Source organism: Eptesicus fuscus, chromosome 10, assembly GCF_027574615.1.
Source record: "Eptesicus fuscus isolate TK198812 chromosome 10, DD_ASM_mEF_20220401, whole genome shotgun sequence".
Taxonomy (NCBI): domain Eukaryota; kingdom Metazoa; phylum Chordata; class Mammalia; order Chiroptera; family Vespertilionidae; genus Eptesicus; species Eptesicus fuscus.
This window is the reverse complement of record NC_072482.1, coordinates 58,716,310-58,743,380: the sequence shown is the minus strand read 5'-3', so window position 1 is coordinate 58,743,380 and position 27,071 is coordinate 58,716,310. Positions and strand designations below refer to the sequence as shown.

Below are 27,071 nucleotides of genomic sequence, written 5' to 3'. Positions count from 1 at the left end.
TTTATTTGACATAAAGCATCAGAATAGTTCCTGTGTACTAATTCGAAATGAATTCAGAACATTTACTGAGGGCCCACTGGAACTCTGCTTCACCCAGTAGGGTGTGAAGGTATTTTGGCAATGCTGAGTTACCTCTGAGCAGTGCTATACACTGGCTCCCTGTAGGGATGGAGAAGTTCTCTGTCTGCACTGTGCAGTCTGGTAGCCACTAGCCACATGTGGCTGTTGACCACTTGAAAGGTGGCTAGTTCAACTGAGGGACTGTTTCATTTTATTGACTTTTGATTAGCTTAAATTCAAATAGCCACATGTGGCTAGAGATTACCATATAGTACAGTTTTAGAGAAAAAAATGTACCAAATTCCGAGTCAGGCAATTTCCCAGACCCCTGTTGAGATGACCAGGCCCTAGTTTAGGCAGTTAATTACATTGCAAAACTGTAGGCTCCTTATTGGCAACGGGATTTTTTCCTCCACAGAAAGAATGCAGTGACCAGGGATTGAATCCTAGGAACACTAGAAGAGGGCTGTCTTGCCAGATATGGCAAGTGCCTCATGGATCTGAAGCCTTGACGCCACAGATGTTTTCGGATGCTGCTGAGATTATTTCTGTGAGGAAATATAGGCAGAGTTTCCCTCACACCTGGCAGGAAGGAGTGCCTTTTTTTCATGGGGACCCAGGGACAAGTCCTGGATGCTTTCCAAAATGGGCACAGTTACTCCCTTTGAGAGTATCCCCATCCCACCCCATCTCACCGCCTATCTTCTAGCTTAATGTTTTCTATCTAGGGCAGGAAGTTCCAGAAATAGCAAATCCAAACAAAGTCTGCCTCTTTCTTTTGTCTTCTTTATGTCTCCTTAGTTTAAGTCCCCTCATTCCCCTTTACCCCGACCCTGGAAATATTGAACCTATCTTGGAGATCAGGGCCATACCTGTTCAAGAGGCTGGAACTGTGGTTCTGTCACCCTGCCCTGGGTCCCTGGTGTCTGGCCACAGAAGTGTGGACTTGGACTCATGCCAGGACCCTTAGGTCATCTTGGTGGTTTCTGTCACTCGTCTGTCTCTCCTCATACACCCCGCCCTCTGAGATCTGCGGTTTCCATGTGCTATGGAGGCTGAGGCAGGGTCTGGAGGACAGCTGGGCAGACTGCCCCGAGCTTCCCTCCCCACAGGCACTCACACATGCTGTCCTGAATGTGTCTCCTCTGCTGACTGCTCTGACCTTGCACTTAACCACTTGCAGTTCGGTTTCCCAACCTCTCAAATAGGCTCGCTTAGTATTGGGGTGCCTTTTAAGCTCTCCTGTTCTGCAGAGCTCACTGGGAAAATGGGAATTGAGGGAAAACCTTCTGCTGTGCCTGTTTGGATGATGTCCTTGCACCACCAGCTTTCCTGTGCTTTGTGGTGAGCGAGCTTTTCTTGCCTCTTTCCCTCAAGGGGCAGACAGGGTTTTGCTCCGAGGCTGGTAAGCATCAGTATGCCTCGGAGGAACAAGGGAGGCTGAGGTTCCCACTGTCCCTAACTCCTCATAGGAGGGATGTCAGGCAACAAGTGCCAGCCTCTGGGGCCTGGCTTTCTACAGCCTGTGTTTAATGAAGGTAAGGCACCATCAGGAGACCCCGAGTTTGGGGCCAAGACTGGAATGAGTGCTGCTGCCATGGCATCTGCCTCCCGGTCAGCTGTGAGCCCCGTCCGCAGTGGAGGTGTGGTGATGAGCCCACTCGCTTTATAACAGGGCTCCCTGTGCTGGGTGGACTATAGCAGTGTCATCACATAACCGTCTCCACCTCACTGCGTGTCACCTTTCTTTCCCCTCTGGGTTTTTACCCTGATCCCTTTGTCCATAACAAACGAGCATTGTTGGTCTGAAGCAAAGCTGTCCACAGACACTGCCTCATTATCTAAGTTAATCTCCGTCGCATATTCGGCCAACATTGGCATTTGCCTGCCTGTTAATCAAGAGCCTCTTTTTTTTGTCACTTATGGGAAGAGCTGAATGACTCATTATGCCACAGTCAGCCTTCTGGGGTTATCCGCTACAATAGGCCTGACCAGCCCGATTAAAGTGTGCAGTGGCTGCAGGCGGCCTGTGTCATCAGTTCCAGACCCGGTCTCCCATCAGAGTCTAAAGTGACCAGAGCAGGATGACCCGAGGCAGCTCGTGCTGGAGCGGAGCAGTGAATTCAGGCTCCTCTGTGGCCTCTGGGCCAAGCTGCTGCCTTGTTCTGTGACTGGTGTCCAATGCTCTATGAGGAGTCTGTGTCACTGCCTCCTTTCTTTCTTAATTTGTCACAGGTGCCTGTTTTGTGTTCCGGCTTTGGATTAGTGCCTAGCACTTAGAAGGCACACAGTCGGTCTTTGTGGAATGAATAAATATGTGTATGATATGAGTCAGGGACCCTAAGAATAGGGCAAAAGGCTGCTAGTGTGCAGAAATTCACCTGGGAAGCTTATTTCAAATGAATTGTCTCCACCTCATCCCTAGAGATTCTGATTTAGGAGGCCAAGGACTCTGCATTTTAAGCATGCATTCAGGTGATTCCTTTTCAGGTAATCAGCATCCAGAAAACAATGTCCCAGGAGCTTTAGAGAGATTGGAGGGTTAGGAGGTTTCTTGTGGGACATGCAAGACACAACATTAGTGCATTCCATTCTTTTTAGCAGAGAAGGCAAATAGGTTTCATCTGACAAGCCGGCTCAGATCTGTTCATAGTGGCTGCAATGTTGAGTTCTGAAAGTCATGCTCAGCTTGCTGGGAGGACCATGATTACTGATCAGGGATGTCCTCCATGGTGCTGATGGGAGGGGTGGCATTGGACACAGGGTTTAGGGACCACTTCTGCAGCTGGCATGGTCCCATAGCACAAGGCAGGCCAGCCAAAATACAGGTAAGTGGTTATAATCCTTGGCTACCTTTCCCCACCTTAATATTTTAGAAGGAGCTGTAGAAAGCAGCTGACATTATATGAAAGGCTCAGTGAGCAGTTGTGAGAGCACAGACTCTGGTAGTAGATCGAATTCTGCCTTACCACTTGGCAGTTATGTGATGGGCAACTTACTTAACTCTGTGCCTTAATTTCTTCATCTGTAAAGTGGTAATAGTACCTACCTTGTAAGGTGGCTATAGGGATTAAATGAGGTAAACTATATAGAGCACTTAGAAGGGCACCTGTCGCAGGGAGGACACTTATCAGCTGTTACTTTTATCATGAGCTTATTGTGATTTGTGCATACAGAAGAACTTCCAACTCTTTGGAGAAGGGAACGTTTGAGTCTGAGGTGCTCTTCTGGTGGCTGAGCTAGGAAATTCACACAAGAGAAAGGTGCATCTGAACACTACATAACTCTTCTTCCTTTTGTAAAAGGAAAAGTATCAGAAAACATATACGTTGGCTTATGCCTTCAGACAGCTTACCCCGTGGAGGTACAGGAGGTGGTCCACTGTGTCAGTTACTGACTTTGCTTGAAGCTTTGAAAATGAAGAGCTCAGAATGGGGAGAGGGTGCTACCTGGGACCTAGTTTCTGAAGGAGGTGTTTGGTAGTACCATTGAACCGTATGGTAAAAATAACATTCAGGCATTTGTGAAGGGCTGAGGCTGACCAACATCTTCGCTATTCAGCCAAGTCTCCCAGGGCAGTTTCAGCCCTTGGCGAATTCTCCTCAGGCCCAGATTGCCCACATACAACTCTTATTTCCCAGTTATCTGACTGGTTTTCACCTAAGTGATATTAAAAAAAAAAAATTTGTTTTATTAACCGTGTCTTATTTTTCTGTATTCATTTTAAAAATATTTATATTTCAACTATAGGTGATATACGTTACTAAAGGCCCAGTGCACAAAATTCGTGCATGGGGGTGTGTGTCCCTCAGCCCAGCCTGCACCCTCTCCAGTCTGGGACCCCTCGAGGGATGTCCGACTGCCCATTTAGGCCCGATCCCAGTAGAATTGGGCCTAAACGGGCAGTTGGACATCCCTCTCACAATCCAGGACTGCTGGCTCCCAACTGCTCACCTGCCTGCCTTCCTGATTGCCCCTAACCACTTCTGCCTGCCAGCCTGATCACCCCCTAACCACCTCTGCCAGCCTGATTGCCCCTAACTGCCCTCCCCTGCAGGCCTGGTCACCCCTAACTGCCCTCCCCTGCAGGCCTGGTCACCCCTAACTGCCCTCCCCTGCAGGCCTGGTCACCCCAAACTGCCTTCTCCTGCAGGCCTGGGTCCCCCCCAACTGCCCTCCCCTGCTGGCCATCATGTGGTGGCCATCTTGTGTCCACATCGGGGCAGCCATCTTGTGTGTTGGAGTGATGGTCAATTTGCATATCACTCTTTTATTAGATAGGATAGAGGCCTGGTGCATGGGTGGGGGTTGGCTGGTTTGCCCTGAAGGGTGTCCCAGATCAGGGTGGGGGTTCCCTTGGGGCATGGGGCGGCCTGGGAGAGGGGCCTGTGGTGGTTTGCAGGCCGGCCACACCCCCCGGCGACCCAAGCAGAGGCCCTGGGATCTGGGATTTATTTATCTTCTATAATTGAAACTTTGTAGCCTTGAGCAGAGGCCAGGGCACGCGGGAAGCTTGGCTTCCTCCATTGCCGGGGAAACCCAAGCCTCCTGCTCTCTCTCTGGCCGCAGCCATCTTTGTTGGGTTAATTTGCATACTCGCTCCTGATTGGCTGGTGGGTGTGGCTGGTGGGCATAGCGGAGGTATCGTCAATTTGCATGTTTCTCTTTTATTAGTGTAGATATTCATTTCAGATGTACAACATAGCAGTTAGACATTTATATAACTTATAAAGTCATCACCCTGATATTTCCAATACCCATGTAACACCATACATAGTTACTCCAATATTATTGACTAAACTAGAGGCCTGGTGCACGAAATTGGTGCACTTGGGAGGGAGGGTCCCTCAGCCAGCATTGGGAGAGGGCTCAGGTAAGGTGGAAGGGCCCCAATCAGTGCATGATCAGGGCTGGGGAGGGACGCGGGAGGTTGGCCAGCCAGGGAGGGACCATGAGAGGGCTCCAGGGCGTGTCTGGCCCTTCTCGCTCAGTCCTGATTGGTTGGACCCTAGCAGAAAGCTAACCTAGGAGCATGTGCCTCCTGGTGGTCAGTGCATGTCATAGTGAGCAGTTGAGCAGCCTTAGCATATCATTAGCATATTATGCTTTGATTGGTTGAACAGACAACCAGATAACCGGATACTTAGCATATTAGGCTTTTATTATATAGGATTCCCTGCGCTGTACTTTATATCCTGTAACTTTTTTTTATAACTGGCATTTTAATCCCTTCCCCTTTTCACCTAGCCTCTCAACCCCCCTCCCCAGCCTCTCAACTCCAGCTTGTGACCATCAGTTTTGTTCTCTATATCTGTGAGTTTGTTTCTGTTTTGTTTGTTCATTTCTTTTTTGATTCCATACATAAGCAAATTGTATGGTATTTGTCTTTCTCTGTCTGATTTATTTCACAGTATAATACTACCCTGTAGGTCCATCCATGTTGTCACAAATGGCAAGATTTCATTCTTCTTTACAGTTGAGTAATATTCCATTGTATATATGTACTGCATCTTCTTTAGGCAGTTGTCTATTGATGGACACTTAGGTTGCTTCCACCTCTAATAATGCTGCAGTGAATACTTGTTGTTTGTTGATTTATTGATAATAGGCACAGGTGTGAGGTGATATATAATTGTGGTTTTAATTTGTATTTCCTTGATTATTACTGACATCGAGCATCTTTTTATGTCTATTGGCCACCATATGTCCTCTTTGGAGAAATGTCTATTTGGTCCTCTGCCTATTTTTTAATCAGATTGTTTGTTTTGGGGCATTGAGTTGTATGAGTTCCTTGTATACTTGAATATTAGCCCTTTTCAGATGTATCATTGGTGAGTATCTTCTCACATTCAGTAAGTTGTCTTTTTATTTTGTTGGTTTCCTTCGCCCGGTTTGCCACTCTGTTGACTAATGAGTTTGCCGACCACTGACCTAGACTCTCGATTCCAATAATTACAGGCTGTTGTTGTTCCTTTGTGATTAAGCCCCTACCACAGTGGTTGGCAAACTCATTAGTCAACAGAGCGGCAAACCGCGGCTCGCGAGCCGCAGTTTGCCGACCACTGCCCTAGGAGATATAGCCAAAAAAATGTTGCTTTGAGCAGTGTCAAACAGTTTACTGCCTATGTTTTTTTTTCTAGGAGTTTCATGGTTTTAGGTCTTACTTTAATCCAGTTTTAGTTTATTCTTGTATATGGTGTGAGAAAGTGGACTAGTTTCATTTTTTATGTGTCTGCCCAGTTTTTCCAACACCATTTATTGAAAAGACTGTCTTTACCCCACTGTATAGTCTTGCCTACTTTGTCATAGATATAAGTGATATTTATTAAGCTCCTGTCACATGCCTAGCATTGTTCTGGGTGTTGTGGAGGATACAAAAGAGGTGGCCTATACCACAGATACTCTCAGCTCTGGTCGAGTAAATATGCCAAACAGTTAACAAATTAAAACAAAAAAAATCTGTCCTCATTCAGTGCACTGCCTGTGAGGGGCCACAGGGATACCTACAGCAAGAACCTTGGGGTACCTACCCTCTTTGGTATTTCCCAACTGGGTAGGTGAGACATGTACTCAGCTGTAACAAGCAGTCCATAAAGAGGGCCTCATGGGTCCTGTAGCAGTTGAGAGAACACTGCAAACTGGGAGGTCAGGAAGGGAAGGGCGGGGCCTGGGTGGGAAGGGTGGTAGAACACAGAGAGGCACAAACTCACCATGTCAGACAATGACAAGCAGACCATTTTGGTGAAGTGTGGAGTCTGTGTGAGGGCTGAGATTTGGATGGTGGTGGCCTTTGAATGCAGTTTTGGGGGCTGTTGAAGGGTTCTGAGTAGGAGAGTGACATGACCAGCCGAGCAGAAGTTAGGTGGAGTGATGATGCAGCTGGGCTACCTCACAGAGAGGAGGAGCAGATGGGAACAGGGGCAGCAGTCACAGGCCTGGCCTGGCAGAGAGCTCCTACCCAGAGGCACAGACAGACCGAACAGAGGCTGGGTCTGCCTTAGTGAAGAAACTGATTACAGACGTTACCTGCCTTGATGGATGTCGCTGTTCTTACCTACCAGTCAACCTCTTCTTGTGTTTTACAGATTCAGCCAGTTATTGAAAAAACCTTTCCTTTTTCTAAAGTTCCAGAAGCCTTTCTGAAGGTGGAAAGAGGACATGCACGAGGAAAGACTGTAATTAATGTTATTTAAATAAATAGTGTTTGGTGATTACTGGCTCTCTTATTTGGTGAGTGCTGGTGGGCCCAAACTTTTTTCTAGCCATCCCTTTCCAGATTAGACTATAAATTCCATGTTATAAGTTTAAAAAACAAAAAGAAGACTTTTTGCTAGTAATTTCCTATCTTCTAAACTGAGCAGAGATTGATATAAAATCTGTGGGTGAGCCACACCACCACCCATCCCTCTGCCCTGCCCAGAGTGCTTTCTGATATAATCCGTTCCTGTTTGCTGAGAGGTCTGTCCTCTGCCCAGCACAACGGATGCACATGTAAGACACACTATGAAAATAGCCACACTTGGACTTGTCTATAAGTCAGTGAAAATTGCACGTTGTTTTTTTCAAGCTGTTCTTTCACACCAGATTTGCAAATTATCGTGGCACCTTCTGTCCTAGTCGCTAAAACTGATTTTACTGTTTTATGTTAGTGAGATGGATGGTGGCAGCATGAAGAGCTTACTTAAAGCTGGCTCCCTCTTTGGTTCAGCAGTGAGCACGTTTTCCTTTGATTTTTATTCCTCTGCTCTGCTGAGTTCTGAACCTCTTGGGGTCACATATAAACATCTGGTTGTGATTCGGTTGTTTACTCTTAGAAACTGAAAGTGATGCTGAAGTTCCTAACTTTTAAAAACCCTTACATTTTGCATAAGAGCTAGACCTCCTTCAACCAGTGAAACATGCTTCTCTGAGGACCTTTCCACCATTCCACTGGGGTCCACAGTTCTCCAGTTTCTGACTTTAAATGCCTGCATTTAGGTATTTCACCCATAAGCCCAGTGTGGCTATTGAATCTCTAGTCTGCCCTTCATTCATTGCAGGTGAGTGTCGATTTCCTGTTGTACTCGTCATTACTGCACCCTAGACACTCGCGTTTAGCTTTTGATATACACTGAGTGGCCAGATTATTATGATCTCTGAACGCATAATAATCTGGCCACTCAGTGTACTTCTCTTGAGTACCTCATTTATTTGATATCAAAGATACTATAAATCGTGCACCTGATCGGTTTTCCCCTTTGCACTGGCTGATAGAAAGCTCAGGGCAAATAGGTGGTTGATCTCCAGCAAAAGTCTAGAATACTTTTGGTACCCATTTGAGATACAAATACACTGAGTAGCCAGATTATTATGCGTTCAGAGATCATCATAATCTGGCCACTCAGTGTAGACCTGTTTGAGTAACTTTCTCCTTACTTTATTCCTATTAGACTCATTTACTGGTGTGTTGGATGAGGGCTTTTCTCTGGAATTGCTGATCTCACCACTACAGACTTACCTCAAAAGAAAAAAATGTTTTCAGTTGTAAATACGCCACTTTGACTTCCACCTGAACAGTCAGCTCTTTAACTCTGAGGACCCCGAGGGGGTGGTGCGAGGCAAACTCAAGGCAGGACCTCACTCCCCCTCATGTCCACTCAAAAAAGTGTAGTGCACCCTTTCACCAGTGTCTGGAAAGAGGGGAGTCAGCTGACTTCCCTGCCGTATTCCAGCCCCCCCTGAAACTTGCCTTGTCCTAATCAGGCATTTGTTTCTAATCTGCCAGCTGACTCTCTTTGAAGTGTTAATGAGGGCTACTAACTGATTTCATCAACACAGTTAACCAGAAACAAGTTTATTCAAGCGATAAATTCAACAGAGACTACTGTAGGATCTTACCCCACCACACTGTAATGGATGCACGAAGGCCAAAACTCAGAGCCACACACCTCAGAACCAGACAGACATGCTGGCTGCTGTTGGACATGTACAAACATTACTTTAAAACCAAAGATACTACTCTGATGACCATAATTGCTTACCATAGACTCCAGAGAGGATCAACACTTCAGAATGGGAAACAGATGAAAAGGAAACCAGGTTTGTTCTTCTGTGACAAGAGCACCAGCATTCAGTGCCGAGGACAACGAAATGGGGACAGAACGAAGAAGAGGGAGTTCAAGGACTGTTTTAGCCGTTTTGTTCAAGATGAGTATGCACAGTTCGAACAGCACCACCTGGCAGTGTATCATCAGTTAAACATTTTGAACTTTCATTGACGTGCTTGCTGAACTTCAGGGTTTTCAGAGTTCTAAGATTTGACAAACAAGCATCACCGAAGGCCTCTTGTCCTTTCCTTTTGGAAGAGAATTGCTGCTCATCCTCCTGAGCCTTCCACACCCAAAATAAGTGACCACGGGGCTGCAGTACCCCGAGACCTGAACTGTCCTTGGAGCATGGCCGTTCAACATCACAGGTAAGGTAGCCCCGTGCAGGCCTCCTGCCAGTGCAGCTGGATGGGAGGGCAGGGAATTAGGCTGAATTACCCGAGTTTAGCAAAGGATTGCATAACATTGCTTCAGAACTAGTTATAGATGAGTGGGGATGGGCTAATAAATTAGGTCATGGTATACTGTTCCAGCAGCATCTGTAAGAAAAGCTTTAAACAACATTCGTGTGAAAATCTAGGGCAGCCCATGGTGAATTAAAATAATCCAAATCCTGCTAATAAATGTAAGCAGACATGGACATGAAATTTTTTTAAGTTTTCTAGTTTTTAATATTAATGAAAGTGTTTTATCTGTACTCATTCAGTTCCTTAACATATGTCTGAATATAATATATAATTTCCCACTTGGCTATACAGCATAATTAATGATTTCAGAAAACAGAAGGTCAAAGACCCATACTAGAGGCTAATAACATTTCTTCTAAGGTCTAAACAGTTTCTACCTTACAGACTTAAGCTTTTACCCTTCCCTTTAAAGTGTAAGGCACCTGTAGGTCCACCAAGTCGGTGAATTTGTTCCTATTCTCTCCCGTCACTGTCTTTGGAAATCATGTAAAATGGACAGTCTTAACGGCTTGAGATAAGATTTTTTAAAAACACCCCAACGCTGCTAATGAGGCAACCTGTTTAAGCAGCTGCTGAAAGGAACTGACAGGCAAGAAGTGAAAGAAGAACAAATTATTGGTTTAAAACTATTAGTCTTTTGAAGAGATGAGACAGTTGTCCGGGTCCTGGCACTGTGGTTCAAGAGTGAATTTGGAGTTGCTGAGGCGCACATCCGCTTTCCTCTTGGTTCCTGTCAGCAGTCCTTTTCCTTTTAAACAAGGTAGCTGGAAGACCTCCAGAAATAGTCCTCCTGCGTTCTTTGTCCAGGATCATAGGACCATGGCTTCCCACACTTGTGTTAACTTCTCTTTGCTGGCGGTGTTGAGGATAATGTGGTTTTGATCATACTGTGCACCCCCTGAAAAAAAGGAGAACATGAGGAAATGTGCCCACCGTGACGGGGCTGCAGCAGACAGTTTACCTCAGCACAGAGTTACGAGTAGAAGTAACCAGGTGCAAAGCCATGTGCCGCATGAAACAATGCAAAAGCAGAGCCCGGCCAAGTGCCCAGTCTGACAGGCTCAGTAACTGGGGGTAAATGTGTTCAAGTCCCATAAGGGCACCAGCAGCTCCACACAGGATCTCCCACTTCCTGGGCTCCTTTTCCTACGCAAGTCTCAAAACCTACTCCACAGTCATTAAGGTGCCTGATATTGGGGCACAGGGAGGAATATAGAGAAGGGAAAAGGGGCAGAGACTGAAATATATTCCGTGGTGGGGTCAAGGATTCGAGGTACGAGAGGAAAAGCAGGCAGGCCTGATATAGTGGGATGTATATACACTGATAGAGTTTTGTCTTCCGGAACAGGTTTTGCATGAATAATGAAAAATGGCTGTATTCGGTAAAGGGGAGGTCTGAATGACACCAGAGGTATGGGCAGCACTCCCACTACTGAGCTCACAGGCTTTGGTGTATAAAATTCACGCATTTCAGATGCTGAGATCCATTGTACGAGTATGGTCTCCATAAACTCCTTTCACCAGAATGTTTTTAAGAATATTTTCCAAGGGGGACTACTAGATATTTCAGATACTTGAGTGTTAAAGACTGCCTCATGGTCTTCTCATCTGATTTTCCCCCCAGTGTGGAATAAACATGCTGTCAGATACCCTATAGTTTTCTAGCATAAGTCTCTGCACCACGGCCATGTCACCGAGGACTCCATCAGAATAAAAATCTTCATCTGGCTGCAGGGTTAGTGTGACTGGCAATGAAATAATCCTGCAGCCTCATGCTAAGAAATAAATGTCCTTATTCTCTTTCAAACCACTTACAAAATATCCAAAAGGTCTGATAACTTACATCATAGAGCTAGGTAGCTGGGGAAGGAAATCATCTTATCTTGTGTTCCTCTTGTAGAGTTTGGTTTATCATCACTGACAGTAAAGCAAGCATGTCAAACTCAAAGGCTAACATGGGCCAAATAAACGAGTCATGCTTGGTCTAGAGCAGTGGTCGGCAAACTGTGCTCAAAAGCCGCAATTTGCCGCTCTGTTGACTAATGAGTTTGCTGACCACCGCGTAAGGCATTAATTACCCTTACCCAGAAGTTTTGACTTCAGGTTAAAGACATTAGTACATTATTAAAATGTTTTTTAAGTGTTTTTCCCTAAGGCAGTGGTCGGCAAACTCATTAGTCAACAGAGCCGCAGTTTGCCTACCACTGGTCTAGAGCTCCACACCTGGGTGTAGCATAGAATGCAAGGGCTATGCTACATTGGGCCTTCTACGTGAACTTCTGCAGTAAATCCCACTGTGCCCATTGGGACACACAGTGTGCCCCACTGAGATTTCTGGAAGTGCCCTCTCAAGGTCCCAATGTCCTCTTTCCCTTCCTCGAGATTATAGTATTTTAACTTATTTTCTGTGTACATTACAGCGTAATTCTAATTAGAATCATGAAGATTATAAAGTTCCTGAGAAATAAACTGATGCATTCTTCTTCCTTTGGGAGAATTAAAATCAGCCCAGACATCTGATGTTTTTAAAGTGAGCATGAATCAGCGCCCACTATTGTCATGTTTGTGGTCTGGAACAATACATGACTGTTTACCCAGATAACTCGCTCCCCAGATACCAGGAGACAGGTCTAATAAACTTTATGGCAACATCACTAGGTAACAAATGGTTCCACAGTTATAGCTAATGAAAATTATAGTTTCCTATAAAGTGCACCAAAGAGATGTATTTGTATTTCTTTAGCAGTCCGTGGGATGTGGCCCTACTTGCTCATGTCCACAAGATGGCACCATTCTCCCACATTCTGAGACAAATTCCACTTAACAAGCCCTCAAGTGACTAATGCAGCTACCATACTAGACAGACTGAGCATTCACAAGCATACAGACAGTATCCCTACTCAAGAGGCACTTGGTTAATTTCAATGCATTTTAGGAAGGGACTCCTGAACTTAAAGTCCTAAGGAGGAACCTCCTAGAGTCCCATAGTTCTTGTTAGAGTAAAACTAGAAGCCAGGTGTCCTCACTCCTGGGTCAGCTGTTAATGTAGCAAGTGGGGAAAAGTCCTGTATGCCTAGCACTTCTAGAAGGTAAGCTCTCTGATGCCAAGATAGCATCCTTTTTCCCACTTTGAGCCTTCCACCTGGTGAGTACCCAGTAAATACAGGTTGAAAGAACAAAAGAAGAAATGCTCCAAGAAGCTGATCACATTTGTAAGAAACATGAATCCATGTGAACAAAAAAAATCCGCGTTTCCAACTTAGTCGCTTTTCCTTGGCTTCTTTGGAGGTTTTAAAACTATCTTGTATAGACAGAGAAGTTCCAGTTGAACAGGTTGATGAAAATAAGAATCGAGGGTCTGGTTCTGTGATTCTTAACCAGTTAGAACATCCAGTTGACCATTTGTAGAATGTCCACAAATGACAAATTTTGTATCCAATGTAATGTGAAGGAGGTGTATTTATATTACCATTCATTCTCTGAATGTTACATCTGCTTTCGTATCTTGCACTTAATGTGATGTTCAGCTCCCATCCAGCCTGTTATATATTGCTTAGCTTGTGCTTCCTAAGGATACTCTGCCTTTGCCCCTGAGCACCCTTCCAGCTTCTCAGGTTCCTTGTGAATTCTAATCCTGTTATTAGGTGGGCTGGCCTCTCACCCATCTGGAGGCCACACACAGGTGACGCCCACCTCTGCTCCTCACAGTCCCCCAAGTCCCTGATGAAAATGCTGCTTCTCCATCATCCAGAAAAACTATTTTAAAACTAAGTTGCAGCTGCTCCTTTATCCCTATATCAATTTTTAATGACAGCTTGGCTGAGAGCCCTGATTAAAGTAAAACTGAGCCACTTCCTAGCAAATTTTTAAAATGATGTGATATAGTAAGGCTACATTATAACCATTTCACTAAATTTATAAACATAATCATGTTGGCTTTCCTGGTAGGAAATAGAAAGTCTCCATTAATAATTTAAAGCAAAATTACCCCACTGGACATGAATAAAACAGACTTCTTCATTTGCTTGTCAGTAGTAACAAAAAGTCATTGAATTCCCATATCTATGTTAGAAGTCAGTTTTGGTTTGTTTTATGTTTTTAAATTATTAGTGGTTCCACCAGTAAGGAGAACTTGTTAGAAATGCAGATTTTCGTGCCCCACCCCAGACCTACTGTATCAAACTGTGAGGGTAGGACCTAGCCATCTGTGTTTTAATAAGTCCTCTAGATGATTCTGATGCAGATAAGGTTTGGGAAACACTGTCCTAAATATATTTGTTCTCAAGCACCATCAATTTGCTCTGGATTTTCGTTGAACAAATGTTCAGTTGAAATCCTCTTGGCTGTGTTCATTCCTTTTAGATCTTAGATCTTTTCAATGAAAGATTACATGTATAGACATGAGAATCATCAACTCTACTGAGACCACAGCCTTTTAACTTGTGATTTCAGTCTCACACTGTTAAAATAAAAGGCTTGAAGACAGCCCATGTCCAGATTCTACCTCAACACTTACTGCCAAATGGATTAACCCCTCTAAGCCTCCATTTTGGGGGCTGTAAAGTGGGATGGGAAGGAGGTGATAACATAGGTTGCTGTGAAGATCACATGATAATGCAAAGTGGCTGACATAGTGAAAGATCTCTTACTATTTATACTAGTGCTCACCATTTTCAAAAGAAAAGAATAGATTTTTAGTTAACTAAAAAAAGGCACAACCAAGACGATAAAGGGAACGAGCCTTACCTTTGATATCTAAAACTAAATTTGGCTTCAGCTTGCTGTAGATCCTACCGTCAGACTTCATGCTCCAGAACTGACTCTCTGCGCTCTGGTCCAGGGCCAGGCCCAGCTTGGAGCCGGAAGTGACGAGGCTCCCCACAATCGTCAGGCAGCAGTCTTCTGCTATCTGCTTGGGACAGAGATACGGGTCTTAGAGAGGAACACACGTTCAAGTGTCACTGTGATCAGTTCCCTGTTTAAGCTGATTTTTAAAGCCACCCTAGATCCTGGCTTCATTCACCCTTATTCCCTTTAGTTCAGGTGACACGAGTGACAGAGGATTCTCTGTTCTTCTCCATTTTAAGGGACTTCTCCCCTTTGGGAGACTATCTTACTAGTGAGAGAAGCCTGAGAACATCAAAGCTGCCCCTCATGATGGTTTTCCCTCCCAGAAATGACTGTCCTCCAAGGCTGGTCATGCCACCAAACCTACCCCCACAGAACCACCTATGCGCAGCCAGACCCTTCTAGAATGTGGCTGCACCTCTAATTTTGAAGGCTATTGTAGCACTAATGTGGCTAAAAGGGCATTTTGTCATTTTAAACCTTGAAATCCCATTTATTTCTCTTGTCTTTTCTTCATGAGAAATGTCAAATTTTTCTAAAAAGGCATGCTATCCAACCATAAAAAGAGAAGAAAATACCAATACAATAAAGGGTATTTTCATGTAGGAATTTTATGGGTCCTTCTCTGAAGTGAATCTACTCTCAATATATAAACAGTGTATGGTAGACACATGTTCACATTACATTAACACACATCGCTGACGAAAATGCTCATGGAGAGAACTGGAAAGTACTGTTGTACATGAGATAAAAGGACTGTGATGATCTAGGCTACTTTACTTCTCAATGACCTACTCAATTCAAAGTCATTAAATAACATCACTAAAATATCTGTTAGAAATAACTGATGAAAGGCTCCATTTTCTTGAATCGTTTAAAATAATTCAAAGACAGAAATTAGCTTTTTGTGCTTCTCTATTACAGCTCTTGCTATTCCTTCTGTGCAAGTCTAAACAGCCCTTATGCTTACTGGAAGGATGCCTGTCCCTCAGGCCCCACAGACCTAATTAACACGCCTTTCACAGGCTGTGTGCCTTCTGCTGACTCATGGGGCACCACAGTTAGAAAAAAATCGAGAGCAAACAGCCAAGCCCATAAAATCAGGAAGTTACAAAGAATATCTGCAACAGAAGCATGAGCTCCTCTTATAAACTCTTACTCATTGCAGCCTGTAATCGTGTGTTATGGAGGAGTCATAGGAGGGAGGTGGGGCATTTTCCATTTTCAAGGTGTGCCAATGTGGAAATGGTACACAAGCTGGTACTTCTTCACCCTTAATTCTAGTCTGAGATCCTCCAAAAAGGAAGCAGACCAAGAGTAACTTGTTGATAATGCTGGGGCTTACAGTTAGTTTCTATACCTAATAGAAATTCCTATATAATTTTCTATCCTATATAATAAAACCCTAATATGCAAATCAACTGAACGGCAGAACGACCGGTCACTATGATGCACACTGACCACCAGGGGGCAGACACTCAATGCAGGAGCTGCCCCCTGGTGGTCAGCGCACTCCCACAGGGGGAGCGCCACTCAGCCAGAAGCTGGGCTTATGGCTGGTGAGCACAGCGGCGGCAGTGGGAACCTCTCCCATCTACGTGGCAGCGCTAAGGACCCCTCGGGGGATGTCCGCCTGGCAGGAGAGGGGGGGACATCCCCCAAGGGGTCCTGGACTGTGAGAGGACGCAGGCCAGGCTGAGGGACTTCCCCCAGTGCACGAATGTTACTATATAAAAATCAAGTATAGATATCAGTACTCTATCTTGGATCACAGTTAGATTTACTCCCATTTTATGTTCATAGACTGGTTCTATAAGAGCTAAGAAATATTTTCATGGAAAACCTAATTTATTTCTGAAGGTGGTCCAGGAAATCATGAAATAGCATTAACTTGAACGATGCCATCACAGACCTTTGTCTTATCCTAAAGCTCACCCTGCATTTGATTAATCCTTCTTGATAAATCCAGATCTGATCGTCAGCACCGACGTCCTCCGTGACCTGTATTCTGAGAAGCTTCAGGTCCTCTAAGTTCCCGTTGGTTGACATGAATAACCCTGTTGCCTTGTTTCGAAGTCTGAAATAAATACGTTTCTAGAAGACAAAACCCCAGCAATGATCAGAAGTAAGTTGTACTATTAGAAGTTCTGAACAAGCATCAACAGCAGGGGCCGAATCCAAGGTGAGGTTGGATTAGGGACAATTTCTATACCCAAGAGCCCCAGAGGCCTTAGGATTTTCTCCCTGAGAAGATTTTGGTGAAATGTCAAAGAAGTGCCTGGGGCAGGGAGCCTGCCTGTGGAGACCCAGCACTGGGAGTTTGGGACACACCACGATTTGCTGTCAGGCATGAGAGCATTTCTGAAAGCAGTCAGAAACAGCCCAAATTCAGAAGTTCATGGGAGTGGCAAATTTCAAACTGAAACTAAAATGTTAAATTACATTTACAAAAAAAAAAATCAGAAGAGTCTATTCACACTTGGAGAAGAAAATACCTGATTAAAAGGCCGTAGAGAACCTATTTGGCGACAGCCACTGAATTCATACCAATTAGGTACTTCCGCTGGTGACAGGAGGAATTGCCGACCCCTGTAATTGCCATATTCATAAGTAACCCATCTGGAAAAATACATAACCACAAGTAAGTGGCAATATCCATTTGACAATGAGCCCCAATTATATTTTAGGACATTTCAATTTTTAGACTGAGCTTTATACTTAAAATATGCATTGGCGGAAGAGGGGGCGGGGACTACCTTATTTTCTAAAACACTTCAAGCACCCTTTTCTCAAGAAATAGCACATTCTTGGTACATATTTATGCTAAAAAGAACCATTCTTAAAGAGAAATGGGTAAGTCTTTTCCTCCACCTGAGCAATGAAATAGAGATTATAGTCTTGGTGGGACAGCCCAGTATTCCTGTGAATTTTTTATAAAACATTTCCAGTTGTAATTATGGATCTTTTATTTAAATAGTTAATATTTGTAAAGTTCTTCTTGTGTGGCCTATGGTAAATACTAAAGGGTTACTTAACTAAAAGTGCATAACTCAAATTTTTGTTTAAAATGAGAGGAATCTTCCTCAGTCCAGAAAACTGCTAAAGATACTCTGGTTTCCTGGGGATGCTGGTGCCCACACCTGAAGACATGTGGACTCCTGCACGCCATGGCATGTGAGGGACCCAGCAGCCTTCCTCGGGCCCATGTGTTACCAAGGAAGAGTGTCCTCGACTTTTAATCCTGGAACTCTAAAGCACCCAAAGAATTGTTTTTTAAACAGCTATAGTCCCCTCCAACACTTGATGCATACAAGTAGACTATACCTATTTTTGTGAAACAAAAATACTTTCTTAAAAACATTTATTACATTGATAGTTCTTACTCATTTTTACATCTTACTTAATTTCACAATTATTCAAAGTTGAGAAAAATCTTCCCATATTGACCTTTAAGCATGCACAGCATCTGCTAGTCACTCCTAGTTAAAGGAAAACCCCAGCCCTTACTCCAAAATCAAAGGACTTGGTCTTTTAAAGGGAAAAGAAAAATGAGCTCTCTCGTACTTGCTAAAAAGTGCTCAGTAAACTTAGAGCACTGTTTTGCAAAGTATTCCCCTAGAAACTTTGAGGTGTTGAAGACCAAGTCCTTACCTGAAGTAAACTAAAAGCCTGGAGGAATTGATGGGAGAGTCTTCACACATGGCTCTTCCCAGTGTGAAAAATCCACTATGAAGGTGCATAATCATTAACCCTTACAGAAAATAGGGGGGTTTATGTCACTTTGTTTAGGGTAATGTAGGAGAAAAAGAAATATGATCAAACTTAATCTTTAAAATCATCTCTTACTGAATGAACAAGTAGGTAACTCACATGCCACCGATCACCTGAACTGAGCGTATCTGCGTGTTGAATCCCAGGGATCGGAGATTGACTGCTTCTGCATTAAGCTCAATCTTTTTTCCTTTGAAGTCTTCTCTTTCGAAAAGAATAATTGTTGGCTCAGAAAATTCCTGTTTAGGAACAAAAATAATGTTACTCATCTTTAATAGTAACTTGAACTTATTTGAAAATCATCTTGTTACAAGGGACAGATCACGAGATCTTGGCCTGTCATAAGCTCCCTTTCCCAGGAAGTTGGGGTGTTTATACACTCCAGAGCTAAAGAGAGGAAGGAAGTGGGGACAGGAAGTTTTCCTACTGCATAGAAAGGCAGGTAAATGTAAATAGTGCTATAAAGGGTGGGGGATATCCCAGGCACAAAGGAATGGGAATATGAGTATGGAATATCAACACAGCTAATGAATTTATTTTCAATCCTGCCATTTTGTATTAGGATAAGGAGGGGCTAGGACTGGAAAGCTATGGATGTAAATGGCGAGGGTCAGAGGCCTACTGCAGTCTTTGGGGTCTAGTGGAATTGCTAGTCAGGAACCTCCTTGTATGCATTTTCAACTGTCTTTTTTTGTTGTTTTAATTGTCAACAGACAACGATTGTGTGCACGCATGCTCCCAAACTTTCCTGTAGGAATATTGTTAGTAGGAGGGAAAACTACCGGATGGAAGCTCTATGTTCAAACTCATTTTCAAATTATAGACCCTTATGACCCTAGACCAGTGGTTCCGATGGTGTTAGGCGACCCTGCTAGCAGTTCTCAACCTGTGGGTCGCGACCCACAGGTTGAGAACAGCTGCTGAAGAGCCCAAGACCATCGGAAAACACAGATATTTACATTATTATTCATTAACAGTAGCAAAATTACAGTTATGAAGTAGCAACGAAAATAATTTTATGGTTGGGGGTCACCACAACATGAGGAACTGTATTAAAGGGTAGCGGCATTAGAAAGGTTGAGAACCACTGCCCTAGACTAAGCTCTAATGATGATAATCCTAAAATCATAAATGATCATCAGAAATTCCCTACCTGCTTCAAGTTTTGTGGCAAGGATGTGGGACTTGCTTCATTTATGTGAATGTGCCCTGACACGTAGATTCTGTTGACCAGTAAATAGCACATTAATGTTCAGAGGTGGTTTGTATGGCATCTGTGAGCTAATGAATGGTACCACATCATCCCATGTTCCATTGCTACTATTTTCACATCTCGAGAAAGGTCAACGCTTTAGTTATTTGAACAGGCAGGAAAGGATGAGATAAAACCAACTCCTGCCTAAAATCAACTACCTATGTTTAAAGCTTCTTATGAGAGATCAGCTACCAAAAACTAAAATATTTCCAAAACTACACACTCAGACTAACATCTGAACGTTATCTTGCAGTTTCCCATTGAATATTGCTTTAACTACATTAAAATGAAAGATTTCTGTTCAAAGGGGGCACTATAATCTGGATTAGGACACACATGATAAATCGGGAGGAGTCATTCGATTGCAAATCTCAAAGACAGCAATAAATTTTAAAACTATAAGGAATTTTTGCAAATCAATAACAACAAGATATATAGGAAACTATAAAATAAAAAGCTGAGCAAAGGACCTAATAGGCAATTCACTGAACAGAAAACCCAAATGATTAAGTATATGATACCAACTTTTCTAATAGTAAAATGCAAATTAACAATGAGAGAAGACTTCCTACCCAATTCCTTCCAAAGTTAGAAAGTCAGAATACTCAGTAATGGCAAACAATGTGGAAAACAAACCCACACACACTGCCAGCAAGAGTCTGAAGTGGTAGAACTGGACTTAGTGAAGCTGCATATTCATGCACACAATCCCAGCAAATGCACTCTTTAATATACATGCCCAAGAGAGCCCCACAGGTCCATGGGGAGGCACAGATGAGAATTAAGTAAAACACTGTGATGGGATACTTGCATCAGTTAGAATCAATAAATGAGATGTACATACAGCATAATGGACAGCTCTTTAAAATTTTTAATGTAAGTATTGTTATGTTTATAATGCAGTGAGAACTATAGCGTAATACTGTATATAAATCAAAAGCCTGTATATAGCCCTGGCTGGTGTGGCTCAGTTGGTTGAGCATGGTCCCATGCACCTAGAGGTAGCCGGTTCAATTACTGGTCAGGGCACATGCCCACAGGGGGTGTGCAGGAGGCAGCCAATCAATATTTCTCTCATTGATGTTTCTCTTTTCTGCTCTCTTCCTCTCCCTTCCTCTCTCTAAAATCAATAGAAACATTAAGAAGCCTATATACAGATTTTCTGAAAACATATGTTTTATAAGAATATCCACATTGTATCTCTCACACATTCCATGGGTGTCTGTAAAAGCGATAGGGATCAGGTATAAAATGGGAAAAAACAGGAGAGGGGCCTTGAACTAACTTACGATGGTTGTGTGCCATGACTGAGTCAATACTTCACCTGAAGTCTAAGAAAACAGCAAACAAAAACAATTTATATGTTAAACATCTAAAAAGAGATTAAAAAGTTACAGGATAGAAAGTTCTACTGCAACTGTTTTTTCTGTCTCCAACTTTATGCCTGGAGTAGGTCCAACTGCTGGTTTCTGCTCTGGCCATCAGCTATGTGAACCATACATCTCCGTAACGAGATATTCCCACGGACATACTTACAACATCTATAAAACGAAGAGACTTCACACTTGCTCCAGGCAGGCATCCCATTGCAGAGAGACACGGGTAGTGGCCTTCTTCCAGCACATACTGGTTACCAGAGAAATTTTCTCCATCATACGCAACCCAGCTATATAGGAAAAACCACACACACACCCCTAATTGGATTATTCTTATTCAAGAAATCTGATTTTAGAGGTAGCCAGCTATAAAATAAATAATGCTTGTGGCTAACAGTGTTCTTCAAAAATATCTAGACATATTTTCTGCATTCAATCTTGTGACAAATATTTATAAGTCAGTTGTTAGCTTTGCATTTGGGAAATAAAATCTCTCTCTCCATGAAATAATTCATGTTTTTCTTCCCCACCTGCCAGCATTCCTTTCTCCTCTCATGGATGCCACATTCTCCCAGCCAGTGAGGTGTTGTCAAGCCCTGGAGTCCTCTCAATAATCCTTCAACCTTCACAGCTAGTCAGTTGCCTGGATCTGCTGATTTCCTCCCAAAATTTCTCTCACATTCCTTTTTCCTCATTTCCCACACCTCAGCACTGGGCCAGGAGTCAAAATACCATTGTGACTTACACAAGTCACTTAGCCTCTCTGGGCCTCAGCATTATTGATAAAATGGTGATATACCACCTTGTCTAGAAGAGTGGGGTTTTTGTTTTGTTTTTTAATCCAACAAATGCTTATCAAGGACTAATTGTGTGTCAGATACTTTTCCATTGCTGGGGATAGAACAGAGGCCAAAACAAAGTCCTTGCTGTCTTGAAGTTTACATTCCAGTGAGCTGAGAAAGGTGATAAAGGAACAAAAAAACTGTATGTCTGAAGGTAATAAAAGAAGTAGGTAGGTGATAAAGAGCAACCAGGACAGATCGAGGGATGTGCTGATTGAAAGTGAAGTTTTACTGTAAATCTGCATTTGAATGCAAAGTCTGTGCTCTTTCCACTCTTATGACAGTGCTGTTTAGAACATAAAGAACTATGTAAGTAAAGGCACTATTACTATTATCATTAGAATTCCTCATCACCCTGCACAGGTTGCCCTGACCTTGAGCTCTCCCCGCTCTAAAGCTTTCGAACCACTGTTTTCAGCATGGCACTTGGAGCTCATTGCCTTTCCCATCGTGTTTCCCATGGCATTTATCTAAACTCATATGCTCAGGGGGCACCTTCCCGGCCTAATCCTACCCTCCAGACTTGGTTCTCCTCCCCAATGCAAAGCCCTCCCAGCTAGAGAGGGTGTGTGCTCCCTGGTCAGCATACACACCAACTCCACTGCAGCCATGCACTCGCCTATCATACAGAATGCCTACCCTACTCCTATCCACCTGAAAATACCTACCTTGGGAAGTGCCTTAGAGATTATTCAGAGTCCCTTTATGGATGATGGGATAGGCCTAGAAAGTAGAGGACCTGGTCCAAACCCCATGAAATGGTGATCTTTAACTTCCCCAACCCACACTGATCTCCAGGTCCTCTGTGTCCAGCACTCATGTGCTGCAAAGTATACTTTAGTACTTCCAGGGTCTTGTACTATTGGGCGGTTTCATCTCGTACCAAGCATCTAAAGGTGTCACTAAATACTGCTGGCTTGTGAATTCTATATTCCCCGGTGATGAGGCTCTGCCAGTCCACTGTTTTGCTTACCTGCCTCCTAAAACTCTGCAAGACTTGGTAGAAAATGAATCATCAATTTGACTTGTTGTTTCTTCAAAGCATCGACTGTGACCTTGAAACTGTGGTTCCGAAAACAAGTGAATCTTGGAAAAAGTAAATGGAAATACATAAAATCATTTTGCAGACACATTAACTCAATCAGCCTTTGAAATGATGACCCAACCACGACCTGTTAGCTTGTTACAGTAAACTGACATGAATTTTATAAATCCTTTAATTTTCTACTTCTGCATTAATATCATTAGAAATACTTTGGCTGTACCACTCACGACTGTTTAAATCAGAGACATCAAAGGACAATCCAACAATAGAGGCAGCTTTCTATAGCGCACCCTGTCCTTACAAGCCGGGAGGCATTTTAAAGCTTTATTGTGGCTAAAAGTAATTGTTCATCAGTTCTAACATTAACAAGAAACTGTATTTTGGAAACACTATAGTTTTCCTCCCTCTCAATGGAAAATACTTGCTGACTTATTAGAATCTTGTGTATGCCAGTAAAGGAGGCTACAGTGGTGTTTGTGCCTCTGTAATTAAGGCTGTCTGAACACTTCCATTAAAAAGCCCAAATAACAAGTGTAATGGCTTCAGTGAGAGACCATATTAAAGAGACCATATAAATGTTTGTCTAATGCAGACACAGCAAATATGAAAACTCGTACTGTTTATCACAATAACTATATGTATTGTTTGAAATATTTTAGTATATTCATGTAAACGCTTATTCAATATAATTATATAAAAATTTAGGGGGGCTGAGGTAGGGTGGAGGGGGTCAATGGGGGAAAAAAGGGGACATCTGTCATACTTTCAACAATAAAGATAAATTAAAAAATAAATGAAATTTAACATTACATAAGGAGACCATTTTATAAGTATATAGATATGCGTCAATGCTATCAAGCATTAAAAATTAAATCTAATTTAAAAATAGTTATACTTTCAGGCACAAAAATTGTTAAAACTAACAAAATGTTCCAAATGTCTGAAGTTTTACATGTATGTTCAACTTTTCTTTTCTTTTTTTTTTTACTTTTTGGGTTTCCTAATTTTATTTTATTTTTTTATTTTTTCCAATTTTTTTATTAAGGTATTATATGTGTACATATCTTACCATTGCCACCCCCCACCCCACTCCCATATATGCCCTCACCCCCCAGAGTATTGCATCCATTGGTTATGCTTATATGCATGCATACAAGTCCTTTGATTGATCTCTTATCTCCCCCACCTCTCCCTAACCTTCCCCCTGTAATTTGACAGACTGTTTGATGCTTTACTCTCTCTGTATCTATCTTTTTGTTCAAGTTTGTGTTCAACTTTTCAATGGATGGCCCCGAATTACAAAGATAGAATACTTTTTTAAGTTACCTGATTTCGTCTCCTTGGCCCACTGAAAGAATCCTAAAGTGTTTTAAAGGGAAGAGAGAAGGAAATAAGTAGAACAGACATCTTAAAATGCATTTTTATTCCAGATTAGCAATTACTGTTAAAAATAATATTGGCATTGCTTCTATTGTGTTAAGTATACATGAACCAGAAGCACATATTAAGGAAATGCAAATTTCAGTTGAGTGTTCTCATACAAAAATATAACTTCTTACCAGACATATGGGTTGAACAGAAGAGATCTTACAATTTTTTCCTCCCCAGTCCTCAAAACTGGTATAAAAGCCTTTATCCAGTATATACTGTTCTCCTGTGAAGTCGGGATTTTCATAGGCTACCCATCTAAAGAGACAAAAACACTGGTTAGTCCTAGTTCATAGTTTACATATATAATAAAACTATCACACACCTCTGAGTAACTGTGTCATACAGAAACTTTCATTTGTTTCACCAATCAGCAACCTTAATAATTTTCCTGATTCTCCATTAATCTTTTAAGAGCAAATAGATTTGTCTGGATTAGAAATCAAAGTGGCAAGTGAATGAGTATCTTTGTGTGACCCTTTTGGGTGTTCTCAAACTTATCCAAGCCTCTGCCTTGAGAAAGTGCCAATGAGGATATGTCTATATTTCTAATTTTATCCTAAGGAAACAAGACTTGCAAGAAGTGGCTGCCAAAGTTCTTTTAGTAGGCAAATATGACTTCTTTTTGTTCTCAACATTAAATTTTCTTTCCAGAAGTATACTGGGTGGGGGGAAAATAGGTCTACAGGTGTCAGTATATGAAACAGAGTTTATTCTTGTACTATTATTTATTAATTACTAGAGGCCCGATGCACGAAATTCGTGCAAGAGTAGGCCTTACTTCCCCTGGCCGCCCGTAGGCACCCGGGACCCAGGCTTCCCTCACAGCCCTGGCTTCATCCAGAAGGTCATCTGGAAGGATGTCCAGTCTAATTAGCATATTATGCTTTTATTATTATAGATTGTATTATTTTTCATACAAACAACTGTAAGCCCACTGGTATTACAGGAAGCTATGTCTCTACACTACAAACCACACTGGGGGAAAGTTGACAGAAGAAATAAACACAAAAAGCCAACTAAGTAACAAAAATTTTGTTTTAAACCAGATTTCCAGCATGACACAACTATGTAATAAGCAAAATTGATCAAATGCTCAGAAATATTAAAGACAAACGCCTTTGGAATGTTTTCCTTTATCTTTTAAGTCATCTACACTCAGAGAGGGAAATCAACAAAACCACTTCTTGGCTGCTATTTCCTACCCAAAGATAAAAGCCTTTGAGAGGAAGAAAGTTTCTCAATTCTGTTACATTCAAATATATGCCCCTCATTTAATTCATTGCCCTCTTGATCCTCTCACAGCTTAAAGGATTAATACCTACATGCCTGTATGCATACTAAGAACTTTCCAGAATGCTTTCACATCTAATTCATTTATTAAAAGTGAATTCACTTATTCATTCAACAAACATTAGCCTCTTACCATATGCCAGGAACTAGATTGGCACGAGGTTTGCAAACATGAAAGACAAAATCCTTGCCCTCCAAAGCTAACAGATGAATAACAAGCATCTCATGGAATTATTTGTTGGTGTTTGTTCTGAATGGGAAGTGACTTGTCCAAGGTGACACCATCACCTAGTGGCCAGGCATGATCGAACCCATGATTGAGTCTCCTGAGGCTCACCAGTTCTCTCCGCTTCCTGACCCGAACTGCCACATACCCTATAAAGTTTCCTTTCAGGCCACACACTTCGTACTTAAAACAGATTCCGAATGTGCTATGTAAAGGGCCCAACTTAAAGAGCAAGACTCTCAAAAAAGTTCTTTTCTGACTCTGAGTTCCATACTAGGAAATAAAGAACCAAACTAAAATGCTTATTTACCAATAAGAAGAAAGTCATTAGGACAACTTTTCTTTGAAACCATTAAATGTGAGTAGGTTCGTCTTCTATCCTCAGATCTTGGCACAGCTCCACCTTCCCGCCCCACGAGCCCCAACTCCAGTGCTAGGGCCTCTAAAGTCGTCCCTGAGTTCAAACTGGAAATTAATTCCTCTGGTGTGGATGCTCAAAGCACTTAATCCCCATGTCTTTTGTAGCAATAATTATGTTTTATATAAATACTGTAACTTCTTTGAGGACATAATATAATGCTGTGCACATAATAGACCTCAATAAATATTTGTCAAACGACCAATGAAATATGAGGAAGCAGCTGGCCCTTCCCACAGCCACACAATTTGAAAGGAAGTGGTGTGGGTACGCATGCCTCCCTTCAATACCAAACCTCAACTGCTACACCCAGAACAAGAGCCTACGCCAGGAAATGCTACTAGAAATGACTAAAAATAGAAACACATGAAAGCAACATTTCATAAAGAAAAGTGATTTCAAATAAACAAGGGCTGGGTTAAAAAAAAAAAAAAAAAAAGACTGGCAGAGGTACAGAAATTCTTATCTGCGCCAACGGCAGAATCGACACAAATGCCCCAGGGGAATTCTGCCCAGCCTGGCCGGGCTTCCGCTTCCAGGCTGCATGACTGGGCTCTGACTAACTGAACCAATACACCTGCTGAGTATCTAAATGTACAACTGCCACCTGGACCTGGCCACTGTCTTTCCCTTCTAAATACTTAACTTCAAAGGCAGTCTTTAAATATTGCCACCGCAGTGTTTCAGGTGACGTCTGCCATCCCATCCCTTTTATCTACGGCAGATTCTAAAATGTTGGGGCTCCACAACAGGACCCAGGAGAACGTATTTCCTGTTAAGAACAGAAGCCCCTGGTGCCATTCTGCCGAGATAGAGCCACAAGCAACAGCCTACACAAGAACATGACTCACAGGGACAGCACACCACACTGAGACACAGCTCAGCCAGGGCTCTGCGGAAGGCCCCATGAAGTGCGATGGAGTTGAGGTTAGAATGATTCAAATGGCCTTTTACTG

General features: G+C 42.7%; 2 protein-coding genes across 2 annotated transcripts in view; one reads left to right on the top strand and one right to left on the bottom strand.

Annotated features, from left to right (window-relative positions):
* RTN4IP1 (reticulon 4 interacting protein 1) overlaps positions 1-7,271 on the top strand; it is a 44,100-nt gene extending 36,829 nt beyond the window's left edge. Inside the window, exon 9 of the mRNA XM_008155385.3 lies at positions 7,146-7,271. Within this exon, the coding sequence (XP_008153607.1) occupies positions 7,146-7,253 (108 nt within the window). The 3' untranslated portion in view covers positions 7,254-7,271. The remainder of the gene's footprint in view (positions 1-7,145) is intronic.
* A 1,606-nt stretch (positions 7,272-8,877) lies between these two features.
* Positions 8,878-27,071, bottom strand: part of LOC103298500 (beta/gamma crystallin domain-containing protein 1-like) — a 50,003-nt gene continuing 31,809 nt past the window's right edge. Inside the window, exons 12-20 of the mRNA XM_054721724.1 lie at positions 24,310-24,436; positions 24,077-24,109; positions 22,679-22,791; positions 21,024-21,153; positions 18,332-18,471; positions 16,957-17,080; positions 16,397-16,555; positions 14,360-14,522; positions 8,878-10,511 (exon numbers count right to left, since the gene is read on the bottom strand). Coding sequence (XP_054577699.1) covers positions 10,423-10,511; positions 14,360-14,522; positions 16,397-16,555; positions 16,957-17,080; positions 18,332-18,471; positions 21,024-21,153; positions 22,679-22,791; positions 24,077-24,109; positions 24,310-24,436 — 1,078 coding nt within the window. The 3' untranslated portion in view covers positions 8,878-10,422. The remainder of the gene's footprint in view (positions 10,512-14,359; positions 14,523-16,396; positions 16,556-16,956; positions 17,081-18,331; positions 18,472-21,023; positions 21,154-22,678; positions 22,792-24,076; positions 24,110-24,309; positions 24,437-27,071) is intronic.